We start from the raw sequence: 17,665 nt of genomic DNA, 5'->3' as shown, positions 1-17,665 counted from the left end.
TTTGAGACAATAATGTATTTATATTTGTTTGGTAAAATTTTCCAAGGATGATAATATTGTTAATTTGGAAATCATATTATTTTTTTTCTGAGAAAAACAAAAAACAAAAACAAATTTAATGTCTTTTTGCCGAATCGTCCTGAATTGTAAGGCTTAATAAAGTTTATTTGAAAAAAAAAACTCATTAAAATGACGTCACACCGTCGCACAGCGGTGACGTACGCTCGGCCGGAGACAGGAGGCAAGATGGCGGCGTCGACTCGGATGCATGGACCGTCTGCGATGCGGCTCACTGAGGGCTTGGTGTCGGTTCTGAAGGAGCAGCGTCCCGAGTATTTACCCGCTCTGTTGGCGAACTACAGGGAACATGGCGTCTTCTCGACACAGGTGCAAACAGATCAAACAGAATCAAAACAAACAAGCAAACAGAAAAAAATAAGAGCTAGTTGTGTGTTAGCGTTGTGTCTGGTGCGGCTGGCTTTTGTTGTTTAGTGGAGCATGTGGAGATGTATAAAATGAAAAGAAGCGGAGAGGTGGATGTGTTAGGTAAAATAGTAAAATACATAAGTGAATGAATAAATTAATCATGTCTTGTTTTACGTTTGCAGGGCGCGAGCGCCGTCGGGGATCTCGTGGGGTTCAGTAATTCCAAACTGGGTGCGAGTAAAACCAGGTGAGAAATAATATTAATAAATCTATATATATTCTGTTTTTATTTGTCCCACCGGGTGCCTGCTGTTTATAAAACTTCCTGTTTAATTAAACCAATTATTTTTTTTTTAATTTGGACTTAAGACACAGACATACACCGATCAGCCACAACATTAAGTCCACTGACAGGAGAATTAAATGACATTTAAACCCGTGCTGTTGGAGCAGTTCTGCTGGGAAACGTTTGGACTTGACATTCATTCATGTGGATGTTACTTAGACTCGTAGCACCCAGTTAAACCAGAACAGACACCCCCACCCCCTTAACAATGACACTCCTTGACCAACACAAGGTGTTGACCTGGCCTCCAAATTCACTAGACGCCAAACTGATCAAGTATCTGTGGGATGATCCACCATAGAGGCCCCTCCCCTCAACCCACAGTACAACCTCAGAAGGTCCACGTCCATTCGCTGATGACTCACTACAGTTTAGGAGGCAACAAGGGAGACAATATTAGGAAGGTGGTCATAAAGTTGTGGCAGATTGGTGTAGGTGATATTGTTGTTAGTTTGTCATCTTGACTTGGGGATCAACAGGTCACACTGAAAAAATGACGTTAAGATGCGGGTGATACTGCATTGACTTTTACTTTAATGCATCTCTTGGCCCTAAATCTGAAGCGATTGGTAACGTGACTCCGGGTGTGTTTTTGTGAGCAGGTTCGAGGGCCTCTGCCTTCTCTCCGTGCTGGTGAAAGACAGCTCCAGTGATCTGTTCCAGCAGCACTGCCTCTCCTGGCTGCGCTCCCTGCAGCAGGTCATACAGGTAGGACGACGACGCATGTTTTATGAGAAGCAAATGATACTATATGAAACGAGGTCTACGGATCAGGGACGTCCCAGTCTATCAGCTAATGAGCATCAAATAGGGCTAAAAAATGTTTATGCAGAGGGGAGAGATGTTGATTGAAGTATAGTTGTGTGTCCAATCTTTTTTTACCTACTGCTGGCGGCTAAGCTAGTTAGCTGGTGTTTACTAGTGTTTGACTTCTGTGGCTAGGCTAGTTAGCTGGTGTTTTATTCCTGATCCTAGCAGAAGGGAGAGATGTTTGGTTGAAGTGTAGTTGCACGTCCCATCATCTCTACTACCTACTGCTGCTGGCTAGGCTAGGCTAGGCTAGGCTAGGCTAGTTAGTAGCTGACTGCTGGTCCAGTTGGACTGGACTTCTAAAGGAGTTTTGCCTCAGATCATGGCAATAGGGATCGTAACATCTCGTCCTGTGTATTAATGAATATTATTCTGACGGTATCACAGCATATTACGGTATTTATTTTTTTCATGCATAATAACGTGTTCATGACATTTTCTACTGGTTGAGAGAGGAATTAATGTAGTAGACTGACTAAGGATGGACTATTTTACTGTGATGATGAGTAAATATTGTAGAATAATCCCACACTAGTAGTAAACCGGGTTTGAATGGCCTCATGTTAGCGCTGACTGCTGATGTGGAAATCCGGGGACATTTACAGCTCGAATAAAATAAAAAACTAAAATGTCATCAAGATGAAATGAACAAACATGAACACTTACAGTTCCTTTTATTTTGACATATTTATTCATATTTAAACATATTTAAACTGTTAAGTCTGTGACGTCAATAGCAGCGCGACCGGCTACCGTAATAACCATAATCTACGCGCAACATTTTTTTTTTTTCTCATTCATAAAAATGTACTGATTATTGACTCAGTTTGTCCAATGAATTATCACTGATAATTACATATATACAACTTGTATTTTAAGCTGCATTTAAAATTTCTCTGTGAACTATGTAGAATATTGCAATATATAGGTCAATATACCAAAACCACGTGAAATGTGCCAATAAAACAGAAGATATGCTACGATGGTTTTGGTTTATGGTAGAGCTAAAATAAAGGACTACCAACGTCTGGATCGTCCCTGGTGATAATGATGTTCTAACCAGCTTGCTGTCCTCCTCTAGTCTCAGGCTCCGGTCCAGACCATCCACCTCGCGGTGAATATCCTGAAGGACCTGCTGCAGTACTCGTCCCAGCTGGCGGAGCTGGCCAGAGAGGTCGGCCTCAACTCCATCCTGGGCATCCTGACGTCTCTGCTGGGCCTTAAGACAGAGGTGAGGATCTGGACGTCTAAATAGCTCTATATGTGTCGATTTAAAGGGAAATAATGAAGAAATGTCTGTAACGTCATGCTGTTAACTTCCTCTGATCTCAGTGTGAGCTGGCGGCCATGGAGGGGATGACGGCCTGTATGACCCACTACCCCCGAGCCTGTGGATCCCTCAGGGTGAGATAGAGAAGAAGAAGAAGGCACTTTTTGTAGTTTTTGCCACTTTTTGGTCTAACTCTGTTTTTTATTTCTGTCTTCAAGGACAAACTAGGAGCTTACTTCCTCTCCAAAATGGACAGCACCAACCGAAAGACACAAGAGGTTCGTCATTCGTGTAATAAATGTATCTAAGCAAGTCATTTAAGCTTTAAAAAATGTATTTTTCTTTTTTTTAAATGCTTCTCTATCAGATGGCCTGTCAGTGTTATGGTCACCTGCCTTGTTTGGGGGGGCTGCTGGACAGAGGTGTGGGTGCCGGTAGAGCCGAGGCCTGGACCAATCAGATCCACTGCTTACTGGCCTCAGCCAGCGACCTGTTGACTCAGCTCTACCAAGGGTCAGAGACCGGTACGTTTCGACATTTTGCCACAAAAACGATGTTAATTAAATCAAGTTTTTAACAGTTTCACAGAAGTTTGTTGTCATGGTCCCATGTCTAATCGTAAGGTCCCTTCTGCCCCTGTTGAATAAAGGTGTGGGCCTTATGTCTTCTCTTAATAAGAATAATTGTAAAAAGATTTTGTGTGGAATATATCAACCGTTGCTGCCAGATCTGCCGAAAATTAGCAAAAAAAACCCCAAACCAGACTTTGGGAGAATCTTCTTAAACTGGAGACTCACAAATTGGCGTTTTATTATGATTTAAAAAAAATAATAAAAAAATCCAACATTTGGAAAGAAAAAAACTTGTTGATGTGTGATATTGTCAGGTATGAGCACAATGCAAAAAAACGTGAAAGCAAAAAATCCTTGTATTAAACATATACATCTTGTTTACATTTTGTTCAGAGACAAGAACTTTGAGCCTATTTTAAAAATTTAAAGAATTTTTGTCAAGCAACAAAAGCTTTGGCAGATTTTTTTCTTAATACGAGATGATTTGATTGAATATAAGAATTTTTTTTTTCTTCTTGGGTCTTGGAAAACGTGGTTGAGATTCAGCCGATGCTGCGTTCAAGACAACCTGGGAAAAAATTAGCTCTGAGTCGTCAAACTCAGAGACGACTGCATCCAAACTAAAAATAAAAAGCTGCTGCGCATATTTTAATGTTCAGCAAACGGTGACAACAAACCAATTTGTTTTTTCTCCTCCGAGTTAATCTGTAACATGAACGCTAGGATATCGAAAGTCTGAAATATAGAATTTCTGAGTGTTCATGAAGGTGTCATCCAAGCCAGTGGTTTTTTTTCATCAAAGTCATAACAACGAATATTAAATGTTAGGATGTAAATTTTGAAATTCAGCGTTAGAATATGATCTATAGGTGTTTTGTGTAAATTGAAAATAGTTAAATTGCTAATCGAATAATTCCTCAAATTCCAAACCCGAGAAAAAAGTTCAGCCTCAGGATTTAAAAACATTTTTTATTTACTTTAAGCCCAAACACTAGACGCTTTAAATGGTTCACAGTTGGAAGCCTGGTTCAGTAACTGGTGTTTGTTGGTGAGTTTTATCTTCATTGTCGATGTTTTGTTTTCTACATGTGTATCTGATGTGGCTGCTGCTACAGACGGAGCTTCTCAGTGTCAAGGACCAGGAGTGAAGTTAGCCTTTCCTCATCTTAGCCAAAACGATCCTCTGCTGCTGCTGCAGCTCCAGCATCGATACACCTCCGTCTGCCTGGCGCTCAAACACACACTCAGGTACCAAAACGTGTTCAGTGTTCATATTTTATACAGTAATCTCAGTCCTTTCGGGTAGTTTACAGGGTTTGTGTGTTTTATATGGGGAATTTGGTGAATCTGTTCTTCCTGGGGTCCGACCGTAAACATAAAAGAACACAATGAAACAGACTAATAACATAATAGAATAAAAAGAAAAAACAGCAAAAAATTGGTACCCATACACATATGGCCAACATACATGCATAAATACACCCATTTATACACAAATACACATATATACACCTATACATATACTCACACATACACACGTTCACCCATTCTTATACGTACATATACACGCTTATAACCACACAGGAAAATTACAGAAAGTAGAAAGAAAAGAAGAAGAAAATCTAAGAAATATGTCAGTTGTCCATGTCTCGTAACATGATACACAAAAGAAATAAAACAATATTATTACTGTACCTTTTTATTTACCTTTATTTGTTGCAAAATCCAATATGTGCTTTGTTGCAGTAATTTAAAGACAGAACCCCATGATGTTATTGTAGGTGCGGACATTTCATCGTTAATATTTTGGGATAACATCATAGTAGCTGGAGCATATCTGGTTTTCAGATGGTTGCAGACTATAACCTGGTGCAATGCTGTCAAACTAATATTACATGCGATGTCAATGTTTGTCTAAAGACGTCAACATAACTAATTTATTCCGCCATCTGAACAACAACCACAAGCCGGAGTAAGATGAGAGCCAGGATAATGTTTTAGCCCATATCGCCCATCCCTACTAGGGGTGCACCGGTCCGATATTTGTATCGGTATCGGTACCGATATCGAAGAAAATTCAAGTCTGATGTTGCCTTGCACAAAAGAATGACCCCAGTCTTTTCCACACAATGAAACTTACAGTTTATTACCATAATTCTGCGCTGTTTCTCTGTATCAGTATCGGCCCGATACTAAACCTCCGATATCGGTATCGGTGGTAAAAAGGCGGATCGGTGCATCTCTAATCCCTACTCATAACTGAGGAACATCAAACTGTGACACACTTTTAGAAGAACTGAATGTTGCAGATACAGTACATTGGCATCATACAACAACCACGATTAAAACTCAAAATCTTAAAGAGCTTAATGTCCACGATGCTTTTCCAACACTTCATGTCTTCATTGGGTTCTTTTCTTTCACGTTTCTCTCGCTCTTCAGAGTGGATCCTGCTTCAGAAGTCCGTCTGCCCGTCAGACCGATCCTCAACCTGGTCTGCCAAGCCCTCGCCGTCAGCGCCAAGAGCATCGTGAGCGCATAAAACGCACAACCACTAACCAAATAGAAATGAGCCACGTGTCGCCAAACGCTGCCGATCCTGATCCATTTCTGTTTGTCCTCCTTGTGTCTCAGAACATGGCGGAAGACGGAAGTTTGAGGTTGTTGGTCCTCCCCATTATTCACACCAACACCATAGAGGTCTTGTCGGAGCTCATCACAGTGTGAGTAAATGATTTCGAGCATGTGCAACCACTCCGCAAAGTCGTGAATACACACAGAATGTATTGATTTGCATAAGCAAAAAGAAGTATAAAGACAATATACCAGAAAATGTCATTGTTTTTGGAGAATGCACTCGGTTTGGGAGTGATGCGGGGGGTTAGCGCTCACAATGCATGTGCTATGTTACACTATTGCCTCAGACACACTGGCAAACACACAAATGGCAGAAGAGGGGGGTTGTGGTAGATGTAGCAATCCTGAGTTACAGCAACATGAGAAGCAACTAAGCAAGGTATGACAAATGAGGGGCTCTAAGTTGCGTGTGCAAGCCTCTAGATTGCATGTGTTGTGGGTTTGCATGAGCGATTGACACAAAAGTGGTGGAGGTCACCCCGTTTAAATGACGATTTTGCACCAGAGAGAACATTGGAGAGCAGAGTGGATGAAAGAACAAACTTAAATTTGAAGCCTTGGAACTGGAGTGTTGGTGCAAGAGGCAAACACACATATTTTTGGAGTTGCGGCAAAGAAATATTAACATAACCAAGGAGAAACACAATATGGGAGGTTTGGGGGGGGGGGGCAAGAAAAACAGCGGGTGAAATTAAGAAAAGATGGTAAGACTAGAGATGGGTACCAATACTCTGTACCGTGTAACCAGACTGAAAAGCAACACAGGTTTCGGTGATTTAAGCATCACATCAACTAGCTGCAGATCACATGACAACATGGACGCCTCCTAGAAGACGTGGTGAGGAGTCCAGTGGGTCGTTGCAGCAAACAAACCCTAACCCTGAGGCCTAACCCTAAGTCTGTGGAAATATTTCACTAAAGATGCAGCCCATACTGTCGTGACAATACAACTTAAGTAGTACTGCTACGCATCTGAAAAAACATCCGCTAACGCTAACTCCACCAAATGGGAGCGAAGGAGGCTGCACATCAACTCTTAGATAAAGTTATTAGACCTTCAGCTGCAGCTAATGGAGAAGGCTACACTGGCTACTGGAGTGCTATTAAATGCTATTCATGGCGCTGACTTGCTCCCTGTTTTTATACAGACTATACATATCTGCAGCTGTCTGTTCCCATGTATTCAGGTTAAGAATATAGATTTCATTGTTGTTGCATTAGATTCTATTAATTCTATTCTATTAATTTATCTTTCACTCAGCATCTGAATGACGCAGGTAGCGTTGACGTGACGTTGACAGCCATGTTTCTGGGTTTCAGGGTGCGTAGCGGTATGGTTCAGTACGCAGCTGTTCTACAGAGGCTTTTTTCTCAAACCCTGGCTGCGTGGACGCCCGTTCCCGAGGCCAGTGTGGGACAACAACGAGCCTACAGGTAACTCTACCTTTGCCCCACCGTGACCAAATCCACTCAACTTGCAGCTTCAATCCAAATGTTTTTTCCAATGTACTGTGATATGTGAGGAATATATCAACTATTGCTGCCAGATATTCTGAAAATGAGCAACGAAAACACCCCAGACCTCAGGGAATTCTTTAATCCCGCACCGAAGGCTTTTAGGTTGCGGGAAAACCTGTTTCAGTTACATTTTTTTGCAAAATAAAGGCGATATTTCTGAAAGTTTTGCCCATCTTTCCGTTGAATACGTCCCCAAAGATGACTCTAATTAACGAGTCATGTATTTTTTTGTGTGTGTGGATGAATTTGTGTTTTAAGTCTCTTCCTTCCTTGGTCTCACAGCTCGGTTCGGGTGTCGGTGTACAGAACCTTAGAGCTGTGGGTCCAGGTGGCCGGCGCCTCGGCGAGCATCCTGGAGGGAAGCCCCAGTCACTCCGACATCCTCTTCAGCCACCTGCTCAGCGACATCACACCCGGGCCGGAGTCGGTCAAGGTGAGTTCAACGTGAATGTGGTTTTATTTATTTATTCATTCATTCATCAATTCATTCATTTATTTATTGACCGACTCCCTTTACCTTCCTCCAGCTCCGGGCCGGCCTCTCGGCGGATCCGGTTCCTGGAGGAAAGCCGGGCCCTCGGAGGACGAAGCAGCTGGTCATGATGGACGCCGTGGGACCACCACTCCAGAGGAAAGGAGACCTTCACTCCAATCAGGACACTTGCCTTTCAGCCCTCAAAGGTGTGAGATGCGCCCTCGGTTTAGTTTAGATCAAACCTCCTGTTTTTCTTGTGTGTAATTTATTTATTTTTTTTTGTTCTTCCTCTTTCTTCACAGCACTTAGACAAATCATACAGACCTGCGGTACATTGCTAAGAGATGACGTACACAAGGTGAATAGCGTCTGAAAAGTTTTGCATAACCGACACCTTGTTCACTGTTTCATCAGAACAGAAGATAAACCTCCGTGTGTTTATTGCCTCGCAGCGACTCCATGACGTGGTGCTGCCGTTGTGTGTCCGCCTGCAGCAGCAGTCCAACAGCAGTACCGCGTGTGATCCTGCAGGGGGCGTTAGTGGGCAGTACAGCAGCGCCCTGACCCGCAGGGAACTATACAGGTTCTCCCTTCATTCATTCATTCATTCACACCATGATTACTGCTCATCATTGGATGAAGTCAGAGTTTCTTTGTCTGGGATCTGTGGGGCTACACTTAAACTACAGAAAGAATACGACATTTAAAAGTGCATTGCTTTGCTGTATATGTCCATGTAGGTTCTCAGTCATCCAGGTTATGGTAGATCCAAAAATAACGCTTCCCTCTCTTCTCCTAGATTTAACTGGATTAAGTACGATAGATCGTTCTGTCAAAGTTAGGCCACATCCAATCTTTTTTTTTTGTCCTTCGTTTTTTTTACTCTGCGTTGTTTTTAGTATTTTCTCCGTGAAGTCCATACATTGCAAACCCGTGTCTAGTTATAGAAAGGCTGTGGTGCATATCCCAGGTCTATGCGAAGACAAACGAACAGTCTGGTTTACAGTCCACAGTCCTTTTTAAACTCAGTGTAGCAGGATTTAGGTCTTAAAAAGTCTTAAAAATGTGATAATCCCAAATTAGATTGTACAGTATGACCTCCTCTGACCCCGGCCATTTCTGTTTCTGTTCCTCATTCGTCGAGTTGATAGCTGTATGACAAGACACTGCTGGATAATTTTGATAGTCCTTATGTTTGGTAATTCACATAGGTCATAAATTTAACCCATGATGTTCTTAAGAAGTCTTAAATCTCACTTCCCTGTCAAGCCTCCCATCGAGGGTCAGTATCTGATGCAGCGCCGTCACAAGCCGGTACATTAATGTTGTTGCTGTTTCACCCAAATATCAGATTTGCGTGAACGTGAGGATGGAGGAGCTCGTACTTTGCGTTTTCCACCATAAAACTCCCCTAATCTCCCACAAATTGTCCCTCTCTGGAAGGTTTGCCTCCAGGAAACGCATCGTTGTGACAACCTCTGCAGACATACATGGCATTGTTTACAAGTTCTTCCTCTCGGTAGACATGTTTAGTGGCGCAATGTTGGTTCCGCTTCCTTTTGGCAACTTTAACGCCGGCCAACCGAGAAGATCAACCCTCTGAAACCAAACGTACGGCCGGTGATCTGTTAAAGCACAGTGGTTTGGGCCGTTGACAGTATTCAAAGTGTGGCTGAACACTGGGAAGGTTTGCTTTGTGACATCTCAAGGGTATGACTTACTTTTACTAACAGCTCTCTTCTCCTGGGTCGCCCCGGTCTTGCGTCATCGTTACAGTAATGGCAACTCTTTTTTTTTTTTTTTTTTTTTCTCGAGAAAGTACAACTTCCCAGTGTTGAGTCACACTTTGAATACTGTCCATTTCTGAGTGAATTCAAAAACCTCAAGTTTTGTTTTTTTATATATTAAAGGTCTTAAAAGGCTGTGATGTTTTTTTTATTGTTTATAACCAGCGATAAAACCTACTAAAGTACCGATCAGATGATTAAAAAAACTAAACAAAAGAACACCTGAATCGTCTTTGATACCGATCGGCACATGTAGATGTATAAGAAGAAGTGAAGGAAACCGAAGGTGTAATAATGAGGCTGTTTTCTCTGTGTGAACTCTCAGGTTGTTGCTGGCTCTGGTCCTAGTGCCGTCGGCTACTTGGCCTCCACCTCTGACCTGCGCCGTGTCCATCCTCAGCAACGGACGCACCGACCGCAACCTCAAGGTTAGTGGTAGACCAGGTTTCAGGAGAAACATCCGTACATATCGAGGCTTCTTGCCTTAATGTTCTTCTCTGTGCGCACACGTTTCAGGTCTCTTCGTTTTGTGCCGAGGCACTCACCATCTGTAACTCGGTTCTCCACCCCCGCACGGCCTCCATCGCGCTCCCCTTACCGTCCCTCGCCCAGAAACCCAGCGCCATGGCTTCAGTCCTCCCTTCCTCCCAGGGACCCGCCCCCGGACTCACCTTGCCGACCCTTCTAGGAGGCCCCGCCCCTGGTCCGTCCTTCCCCGCCAGACACTCCCTCGGCCTGGGCCCCGCTTCCCTGCTGGGCTCTTTGGAGAACCACCTCTCGTTGGTCCCGGGGCTCCCGGGTCAGGTGCCCACCCCGGCCGACATGATCCTGTCCCCCAACGCGCACCACCAGCCGGACGCCGTCGCCCTCGGCCACCCGGAGGGGCAGAGGCCCGTGTTCGTCCGCTACGACAAAGAGGAGGCGGACGACGTGGAGATCTCTCTGGCGAGCGACTCGGACGACAGCGTGGTCATCGTTCCCCCGGGGATGCTGAACATGGAGAACCAGCAGGACGAAGCGGTCGTGAACTCGCAGAACATGCTCTCGGCTCTGCCAGCCGGTGTCGCGCTCCCGGAGGGGGAACCCATCACCATGGTTCCCACCACAGCGGCAGCCACCACCACGATAGACGGAACCTCTTTGCCCAACGACCTAGCCACTTCCTCCCCACTCCTCACCACTTCCACAACCCCCATCAACTCGTTCCCTCCTTCCAGCGCCTCGGTGGTTTCCCTAGTTCCTCCTTTGAACCACAGCGCCCTCACAGCTCCGCCTGGTGGTCTGGGGGACTCGTTGCCCGGCAGGCCCCAGCTCCAGCAGATGCTGATGCAGCCCTCGGCGGCGGGCCAGCCGGGCCCCATGGGCCTCCAGCACCAGATGCACCAGCTGCAGAACCAGCTGAGTCAGCAGGGACGGAACCTGCACCAGCACCTGCCGACGCCGGCCAGCAACGAGGACTCGGCCGTCATCAACATCAACAGCACGGACGAGGAGGACGAGGAGGAGGAGGACGAGGAGGACATGGAGGACGACGAAGAGCTGGAGGAGGAGGAGGAAGGGATGGACGACGACGAGGAGGAGGAGGTGAGCGATTTAGCCGAGGACGAGTTCTACGGGGAGGAGTATGAGGACTATGAGGAGGAGGAAGGGGAAGAGCTGGAAGAAGAGGAGGAGGAAGAGGAGCAGCAGCAGCCGGGGCAGCATGGGGACATGCCTCCAATGAAAGGAGCGGAGGATAAGCTGGGAGACGCCGGGGTGGAGGAGGGGAAGGCGCTTCGAGCTGCCGTCGATGAGGGACGGATGTCTGGGTTAAGCGTGGAGGAGGACACGGAAGGAGGGATCGAGGAGATCCAGACCAACAAGGCGCTGTTCGGGGACGACAGGATGAACGTGCAGGAAGTGGAGAGCATCGGCGTCCTGGAGGAGGACGCCCGGGATCCCGAGAGGGAGGAGGAGGAGGAGGACGAGGAGGAAGAGGAGGAGGACGGCGAGAGGATGGACGACCCCAACATGCCACAGATCTTGTGCGTCACCGGAGGAGCGTTGGAGGAGACGGGGGAGGAGGAGGGGGCGGCGGCGGCGGCGGCGGCAGCAGGAGGAGCAGGAGCCGAAGAAGAAGAAGAAGAAGAGCTGCTGCAGAAGGAGGCGCAACCGTGGGAGCAAGGAGCCAAGGAGTACGAGCCGACGGTCCCTTCAGAGCAGGCAACGAGTCAACAGGTAATAGATAGATAATATCTGATCTGTCAACACTGACGACTTAAAGATAAAACGCAAGAATGAGGAAGTCTAAACAGAAAGGAGTGGAAAGTTTGTTTGTTCAAACGGTCTTTATTTCAGCTAAACGGTTTCTTTTGTTGGCAAAGTTTCAGACACAGTCCTTTGTTTTGTAGTAGTCGACGAAAAGTCATTGCACTTTTTGTCAACTCTTAATTATTAAATTTAGTCAAACTGCAACTTGCAACAATAATAATAACTATTTAAATTTGTGCCGCCTTAAAGAAATAAAAGTAGTACTTTGATGAGACTTCTGGTCGTGATGGAGGCTGCATGAATATATGAGCTACGGAAGAACAACTCCTCTAAAGTGAAGCCAAAGCAAGTACAGCTCCCCCTGGTGGCTGGAGGCTGCAGTATAGGTCATAAGCTCCACCCCCTCCATGTTAGTGGGTGGGACTTGGGTCAAACTGTGATACATATCAAATATATTCTTTTTCCAAGATGGTTTCTGTCATTTTAGGTAGTTAATACAATGTTCATGTGTGTTCAGGTGTCAAACACTTTGGATAACTTTTGTTTTGGTTGGTTATTTGACGCTATAGAAACAAGATGTTACATAGTGGCGACCACCAGTTGCCATGCCAACCGCTCCATAAAGTAGTCCCATGAGAAGATAAGTCCAGTGTATAATCCAACATTTCCTCGTAACTGGTGGAGGAAGGTAGAGCGGAGCGAAGTGTTAATTAAATGAAAATATGAATCAGTCTAGAGGAAGTGTGGGCGGGGCATCAATATCGTGGCTCCGCCCTCAGACTCTGATCAAGTCTGATCAGGAAAATACAGTAAGTTTGGCCAATGAGAAGAAGTGGAGACGCTTTGTCCATATTTATATACGGTCTATGCCTAAATAAGATCAGATAGAGTAATGGCCCTTATTTCATCACGCGACAGACGATCTATCAAATCAGAACCTTCAAGTGCCGTCTCGTTTTCATGTTTTTGTTTCTGTCATCAGAATTCAGTTTTAGCTCGGCCACGTCGCTTCCTATTTAAAGAAAAACATTGTATGTTCATATCTATTAGATCTAATCATTTTATTCTGAAAGTCTAATTTATGTTTTCTATTTTTTACGCTTATATTTTTTAACGCTTATATTTAAATATGTTTGTTTTGAACCAGTGAGCAAAGTGACTGGAGTCAAATTCCTTGTATGTGCACCCGTACTTGATCAACAAAGCTCATTCTGATTCTGGAAAATAAAAAATAAAAAAAGTCATTGACGACCTTAACCATTAAACGTACGAATAAAAGAATAAGACATGAAATGATGCAGAATACGCCCGACCACTTTCAGTTTTTATGGCACAACAAAGACGAAACAAGGATGAAAGCGGTTCCATATAATCCATTGTATACGTCCACCTAACCTATGAACTTTTCGTCCACTTTCTACAGGATTTAACGTCCGAACCTACGCAGGAAGTCGGTGCGAGTGACGACCGTCCGCCCGGTCATCAGGACCAACCGTTGGTCGCAGTCCAAGATGGAGACTCGACATCGGCGGCGGCGGCGGCGGCGGATCCTGAAACCTCAACGGGATCAAGTACTAAAGAGCAGGAGGAGACGCAAGCTGAGAAGAACGACAACAAGGAACCGGAGCAGCAGGAGAGTGAAGGAGGAGGAGGAGAAGGAGGAGGAGAAGGAAGCTGTGGGGAGAGTAATGGAGAGGAGGGGGTGGGAGTGAAGAGGAAGAGAGAGGAGGAACACGAGGAGGAAGAGGAAGCAGGACAAAGTGCTGAGAAGAAAAAGGTAAAAATATAAATTACTTTCTCTTTTCTTTTATGTGCAAAGCCAGAAGCAGGGCTTCAAGAGTTAGCCTGTAATGTGAACGCTATGATATCGGAGGTTTCCTGAACGCATCAAAGAAAGATGGAGAGTAAATTTATGAAGCTAGGGGAGTGTATCCTACCTGCAAAGAAAGGTCTTAGAAATAGTTAATAATAATAATAAATAATATTAAATTTGGTTAATAATTCCTCACATTAATTAAATTAGAGCAAATGTGTCATCACCGTGGTTACGTCATGGCTGAAAGCCAATATGGCGTCATCACTATGGTCAGTGTCACACACAGTTGGCTTGGAAAAGTAATCTGATTACAGATTTCTTCACTGGTTTAAAGGGGAAATGAAGCACTCAGTCAGGTAACCTGTATTTCATAGGTGGAGTTGCGCTCTTATCAACAATATGTAACACTACTGACAAATGTTGACATACAAGCAGAAAATACAGCGACTGTTTTTTTTAGCACCATTTTGTCAGACTGTGGTCGGTGACGTCGTGGGGTTGGTGATTCCTACAGAAGCCGTAGACAGTTGCTGCATTTCCATGGCCCCTAGAAATGTCCAAACCCCAAATATCGCAATAATGGAAGTGTTCAAAGAACCCCCAGTAGAAACACTGTTTTTTCTTCACCGTCCCCGGAAGATGACGCTGGGGGTCATGTGACCAGGTAATTTGAAGCCCAGCTTTCTCAAAGTGAAGTCGAGAATTTAAGAGAGTTACGGGATGTTGTGGAAAAAGACGAGACTTTACAGGAGTTGCAGCTCATTTACAAAACAACCTTTCAATGGAAACACGTGGAAATTTCAGAAATATCGCTTTTATTTTGCGGAAAAAACAGAAACGCTGCTACTGAAAGAGAAGAGACCGACATGGTCCCATGTAGCTTAGCTTACCTGCCTAGACATTTGCCTCGATTTGCAGTTCCCAAGTTTGTTATGACTAAGAGATGTCATTAGGTGTCATTAGGTCACATGGGTTCATAGTGATCTCTGCATTGACCTGTGTGAGTGCATGTGTGTAATTTAGGATTTTTCCACTATATCATTTATCCTGTTACTTGAAAGACAGAGAATGAGTCTGAATGTGGAAAAAGCCAGTTTGAATTCCTTTTTTAATGGGTTTTAATAGGAGAAATGTCTTTAATCGGGCACATCGGGTATTTGTGATTAGTGCTAAAGTGCATTAAAAGATATATGTAAAAAAAAAAAAAAATTAAAAAAATACTATTTTAGGATGTTTTTGAAGAGGACATTTAATGGAAAAAAAAATTCAAAAAAATTAAATAAAATAAAAACCCATTAAAATCAGTGTTGCTACTAGTAATTAACGTATCCAAGGCTCTAGTAAATAAATAAAAATCCACTCGCAATTTTTCTATCATTGAAAATATTTCAATATTTGGGTTTTGTTTTTGTTTTTTTTGTTAGTTTTTTATATGTAATTTCAATGCCATCACAAATGCTGGAATATCAAGGGTTAAAAGTCAGAAAATAATCAAACGTTTGGTGTGTGTGATTAGTACTGAAGTGGATTAAAAGATTACTGTTAAATAAAAACTAAAAAAAAAAGTAGAAAAAATATTGACATGCTATTTTTAGGGCGTTTTTGAAGAAAACACTTAATGGTAACAACATAAAAAAAAATATTAGTAAATTGCACTACAAAAAAAAACATTAAAATCAATGTTGCTACTAATAATTGACATGTTTAAGGCTCTAATACCCCAAGAAAAATCCATTTTCAATTTATTTATTGAAAATATTTAAATTTTTGTTTTTTTTGTTTTGAAAAAAATATCAATGCCATCACAACCACTGGAGAATAAAGGGTTAAAAGTCAGAAAATAAATATTTTTTGATATTTGTGATCAGTACTGAAGTGGATTAAAAGATTTATGTTGACATGCTGTTTTTAGGACATTTTTGAAGAGGACACTTTTGTCATCGTCAGGTCATGAGGGTTAACTCAGGTCTGTTATTTTCACACACTGACAGATTTTTGTGCTGACTGACTTTGCGGGACTGGAGGCTAAAATCCGTCATGTGTCCTTGGCTAAAGTGTCTTGTCCGTCCTTCAGGTCCTTCAGGCCGAGGAGACCATGGCCTCCATGTTGGCGGATTTCGTCGCCTGTCCACCGGACGACGAGGACGGCGCCCCTGGATCGAACCGCTCCTAGACATTCACCAACCTTAGACGATCGTGTGTTGTTACTCCCATCGTTGGGTTTTTTTTTCTTTACTAGCCCGTGTCAGGTACAGTTGAAATATGGCCACATCTGTGAGGAGGAACGTGGAAGTGAAACCATCCCTGTGACAGATTAAACATTTCACTCAGCAGGTTTCATCTCCCGGAACAAGCCAATGGTCTCGTACACATTATGCTTCACGCGTCTTTGTACACGACACACACACACACACACACACTGTCTTACAATTACGAAATGTTCTCTCTTCGGTTTGTACACATTTTAATGCTGTTCATGTTTTGTCATCTATGTCATATGCTTTGTAATAAGAAAAAGTAAAAAAAACAAAAATCTGTTCTAACTTATCTGCACTCCGTTGTTGTCGTCTTACTTCTGAAGTTTGCTACAACCGTCTTGATGGCTACGTGCAGTTCTTCTAATGTCCACTAGAGGCCACTGTCTCCAAAAAGGGAGCAAATCCCCATAGACCCCCCCATGTTAAAAAGCAGAACTTCTTTACAGGATAGTTAAACATGTTTACAGCCTGGTACAAGAAATTATTTAGGTCTATTCACGACATTTTTTTGTTTTTTTTAGCATCAAGACGCTTCTCAACGAGTCCGTTTCAACTTTTAAACGTTTTAAGTGCTAACTCCAAACTATACAGGCTGTCGGTTCTTAAATTGTGTTGATAGATCAAGTAAAACTAGACTTAATATAAATAATTTGCGCCACACTTTTTCCTGAGTATTGTGTCATGTCAAGAGGGGAGAGCTAGCCAGCTACAACTGATAGAAAAAAAAAAATAAATAAATGAAACGCCTCCGTCCTATTGGTGGAAAAATGCATCACATCAACCAATGAGTAAATTATCTGGCAGTGGTTGCTAAGAAAGAGGTGACATTTCACAGATTAATTTGGGACATTTGGACATTATTACTTCTTGGGACACCTGATTTTTGTAAATGGTCGTAAATAGTTGGGGGAAAAAATCTGCGATGCATTTTCTTCATTTTAATGGAAACGGTTATAAATGACAAACTTGTGTGTGGTTTAGATTTGCATTCTAAGTTACAAAAATGGTTGGTTAAAAATAACTTTTTCCTACTGGGATTTGATGTTTTTCTATGTTGTTTTAGGTCCAGTGTGTTAATACAGTTTGTCAAAAAGAAAAAAAATAACTTTAAAATGACACGAAAACCAAACAAGGCAACAAGGTGAAGAGTTTTCAAGATAAAATGTAAGGAGTCAAAAACAGCCCCCTCCACATTAGTTATTTCCTCTCATTGCAATGACTTCATTGGATTTACTGGTTGCGCACACCAATCAGCCACAACATTATGACCTCCTTCCTAATATTGTGCAAGTTTCTTTGAATTCTTATTGAGCAGCGTTTGAACTTCCTGATGACATTGACGATGATGTGGACGATTAGGACACTTACTTTGGTTTAAAAAAAAAAAATTACAAAAAAGTATCCTCATTTGACATGAACGCAACTTGGCAGTGTTACTTAACCTGGCCCCATGTGTGTGTGTGTGTGGCTGCGCACATCAGCTGTCCACATTCAAATAAA

The 17,665-nt window shown here is 43.2% G+C and overlaps 1 protein-coding gene across 1 annotated transcript; it reads left to right on the top strand.

Moving 5' to 3' along the window:
- Positions 1–210: 210 nt before the first annotated feature.
- pelp1 (proline, glutamate and leucine rich protein 1) lies at positions 211–16,454 on the top strand. Its single transcript, XM_047608740.1, has 19 exons — positions 211–387; positions 609–673; positions 1,375–1,480; positions 2,664–2,813; positions 2,915–2,986; positions 3,071–3,130; positions 3,220–3,376; positions 4,540–4,672; positions 5,867–5,954; positions 6,059–6,147; positions 7,382–7,495; positions 7,862–8,012; positions 8,107–8,260; positions 8,357–8,412; positions 8,507–8,637; positions 10,167–10,269; positions 10,358–12,058; positions 13,515–13,868; positions 15,982–16,454. Exons 1-19 carry the CDS (start codon positions 247–249, stop codon positions 16,078–16,080), a joined length of 3,924 nt encoding a protein of 1,307 aa, XP_047464696.1. The 5' UTR covers positions 211–246; the 3' UTR covers positions 16,081–16,454.
- The last annotated feature ends 1,211 nt before the right edge of the window (positions 16,455–17,665 follow it).

The sequence above is a fragment of the Mugil cephalus genome, chromosome 1, assembly GCF_022458985.1.
Source record: "Mugil cephalus isolate CIBA_MC_2020 chromosome 1, CIBA_Mcephalus_1.1, whole genome shotgun sequence".
Classification (NCBI taxonomy): Eukaryota; Metazoa; Chordata; class Actinopteri; order Mugiliformes; family Mugilidae; genus Mugil; species Mugil cephalus.
This window is presented reverse-complemented; position numbering and strand designations above follow the sequence as displayed.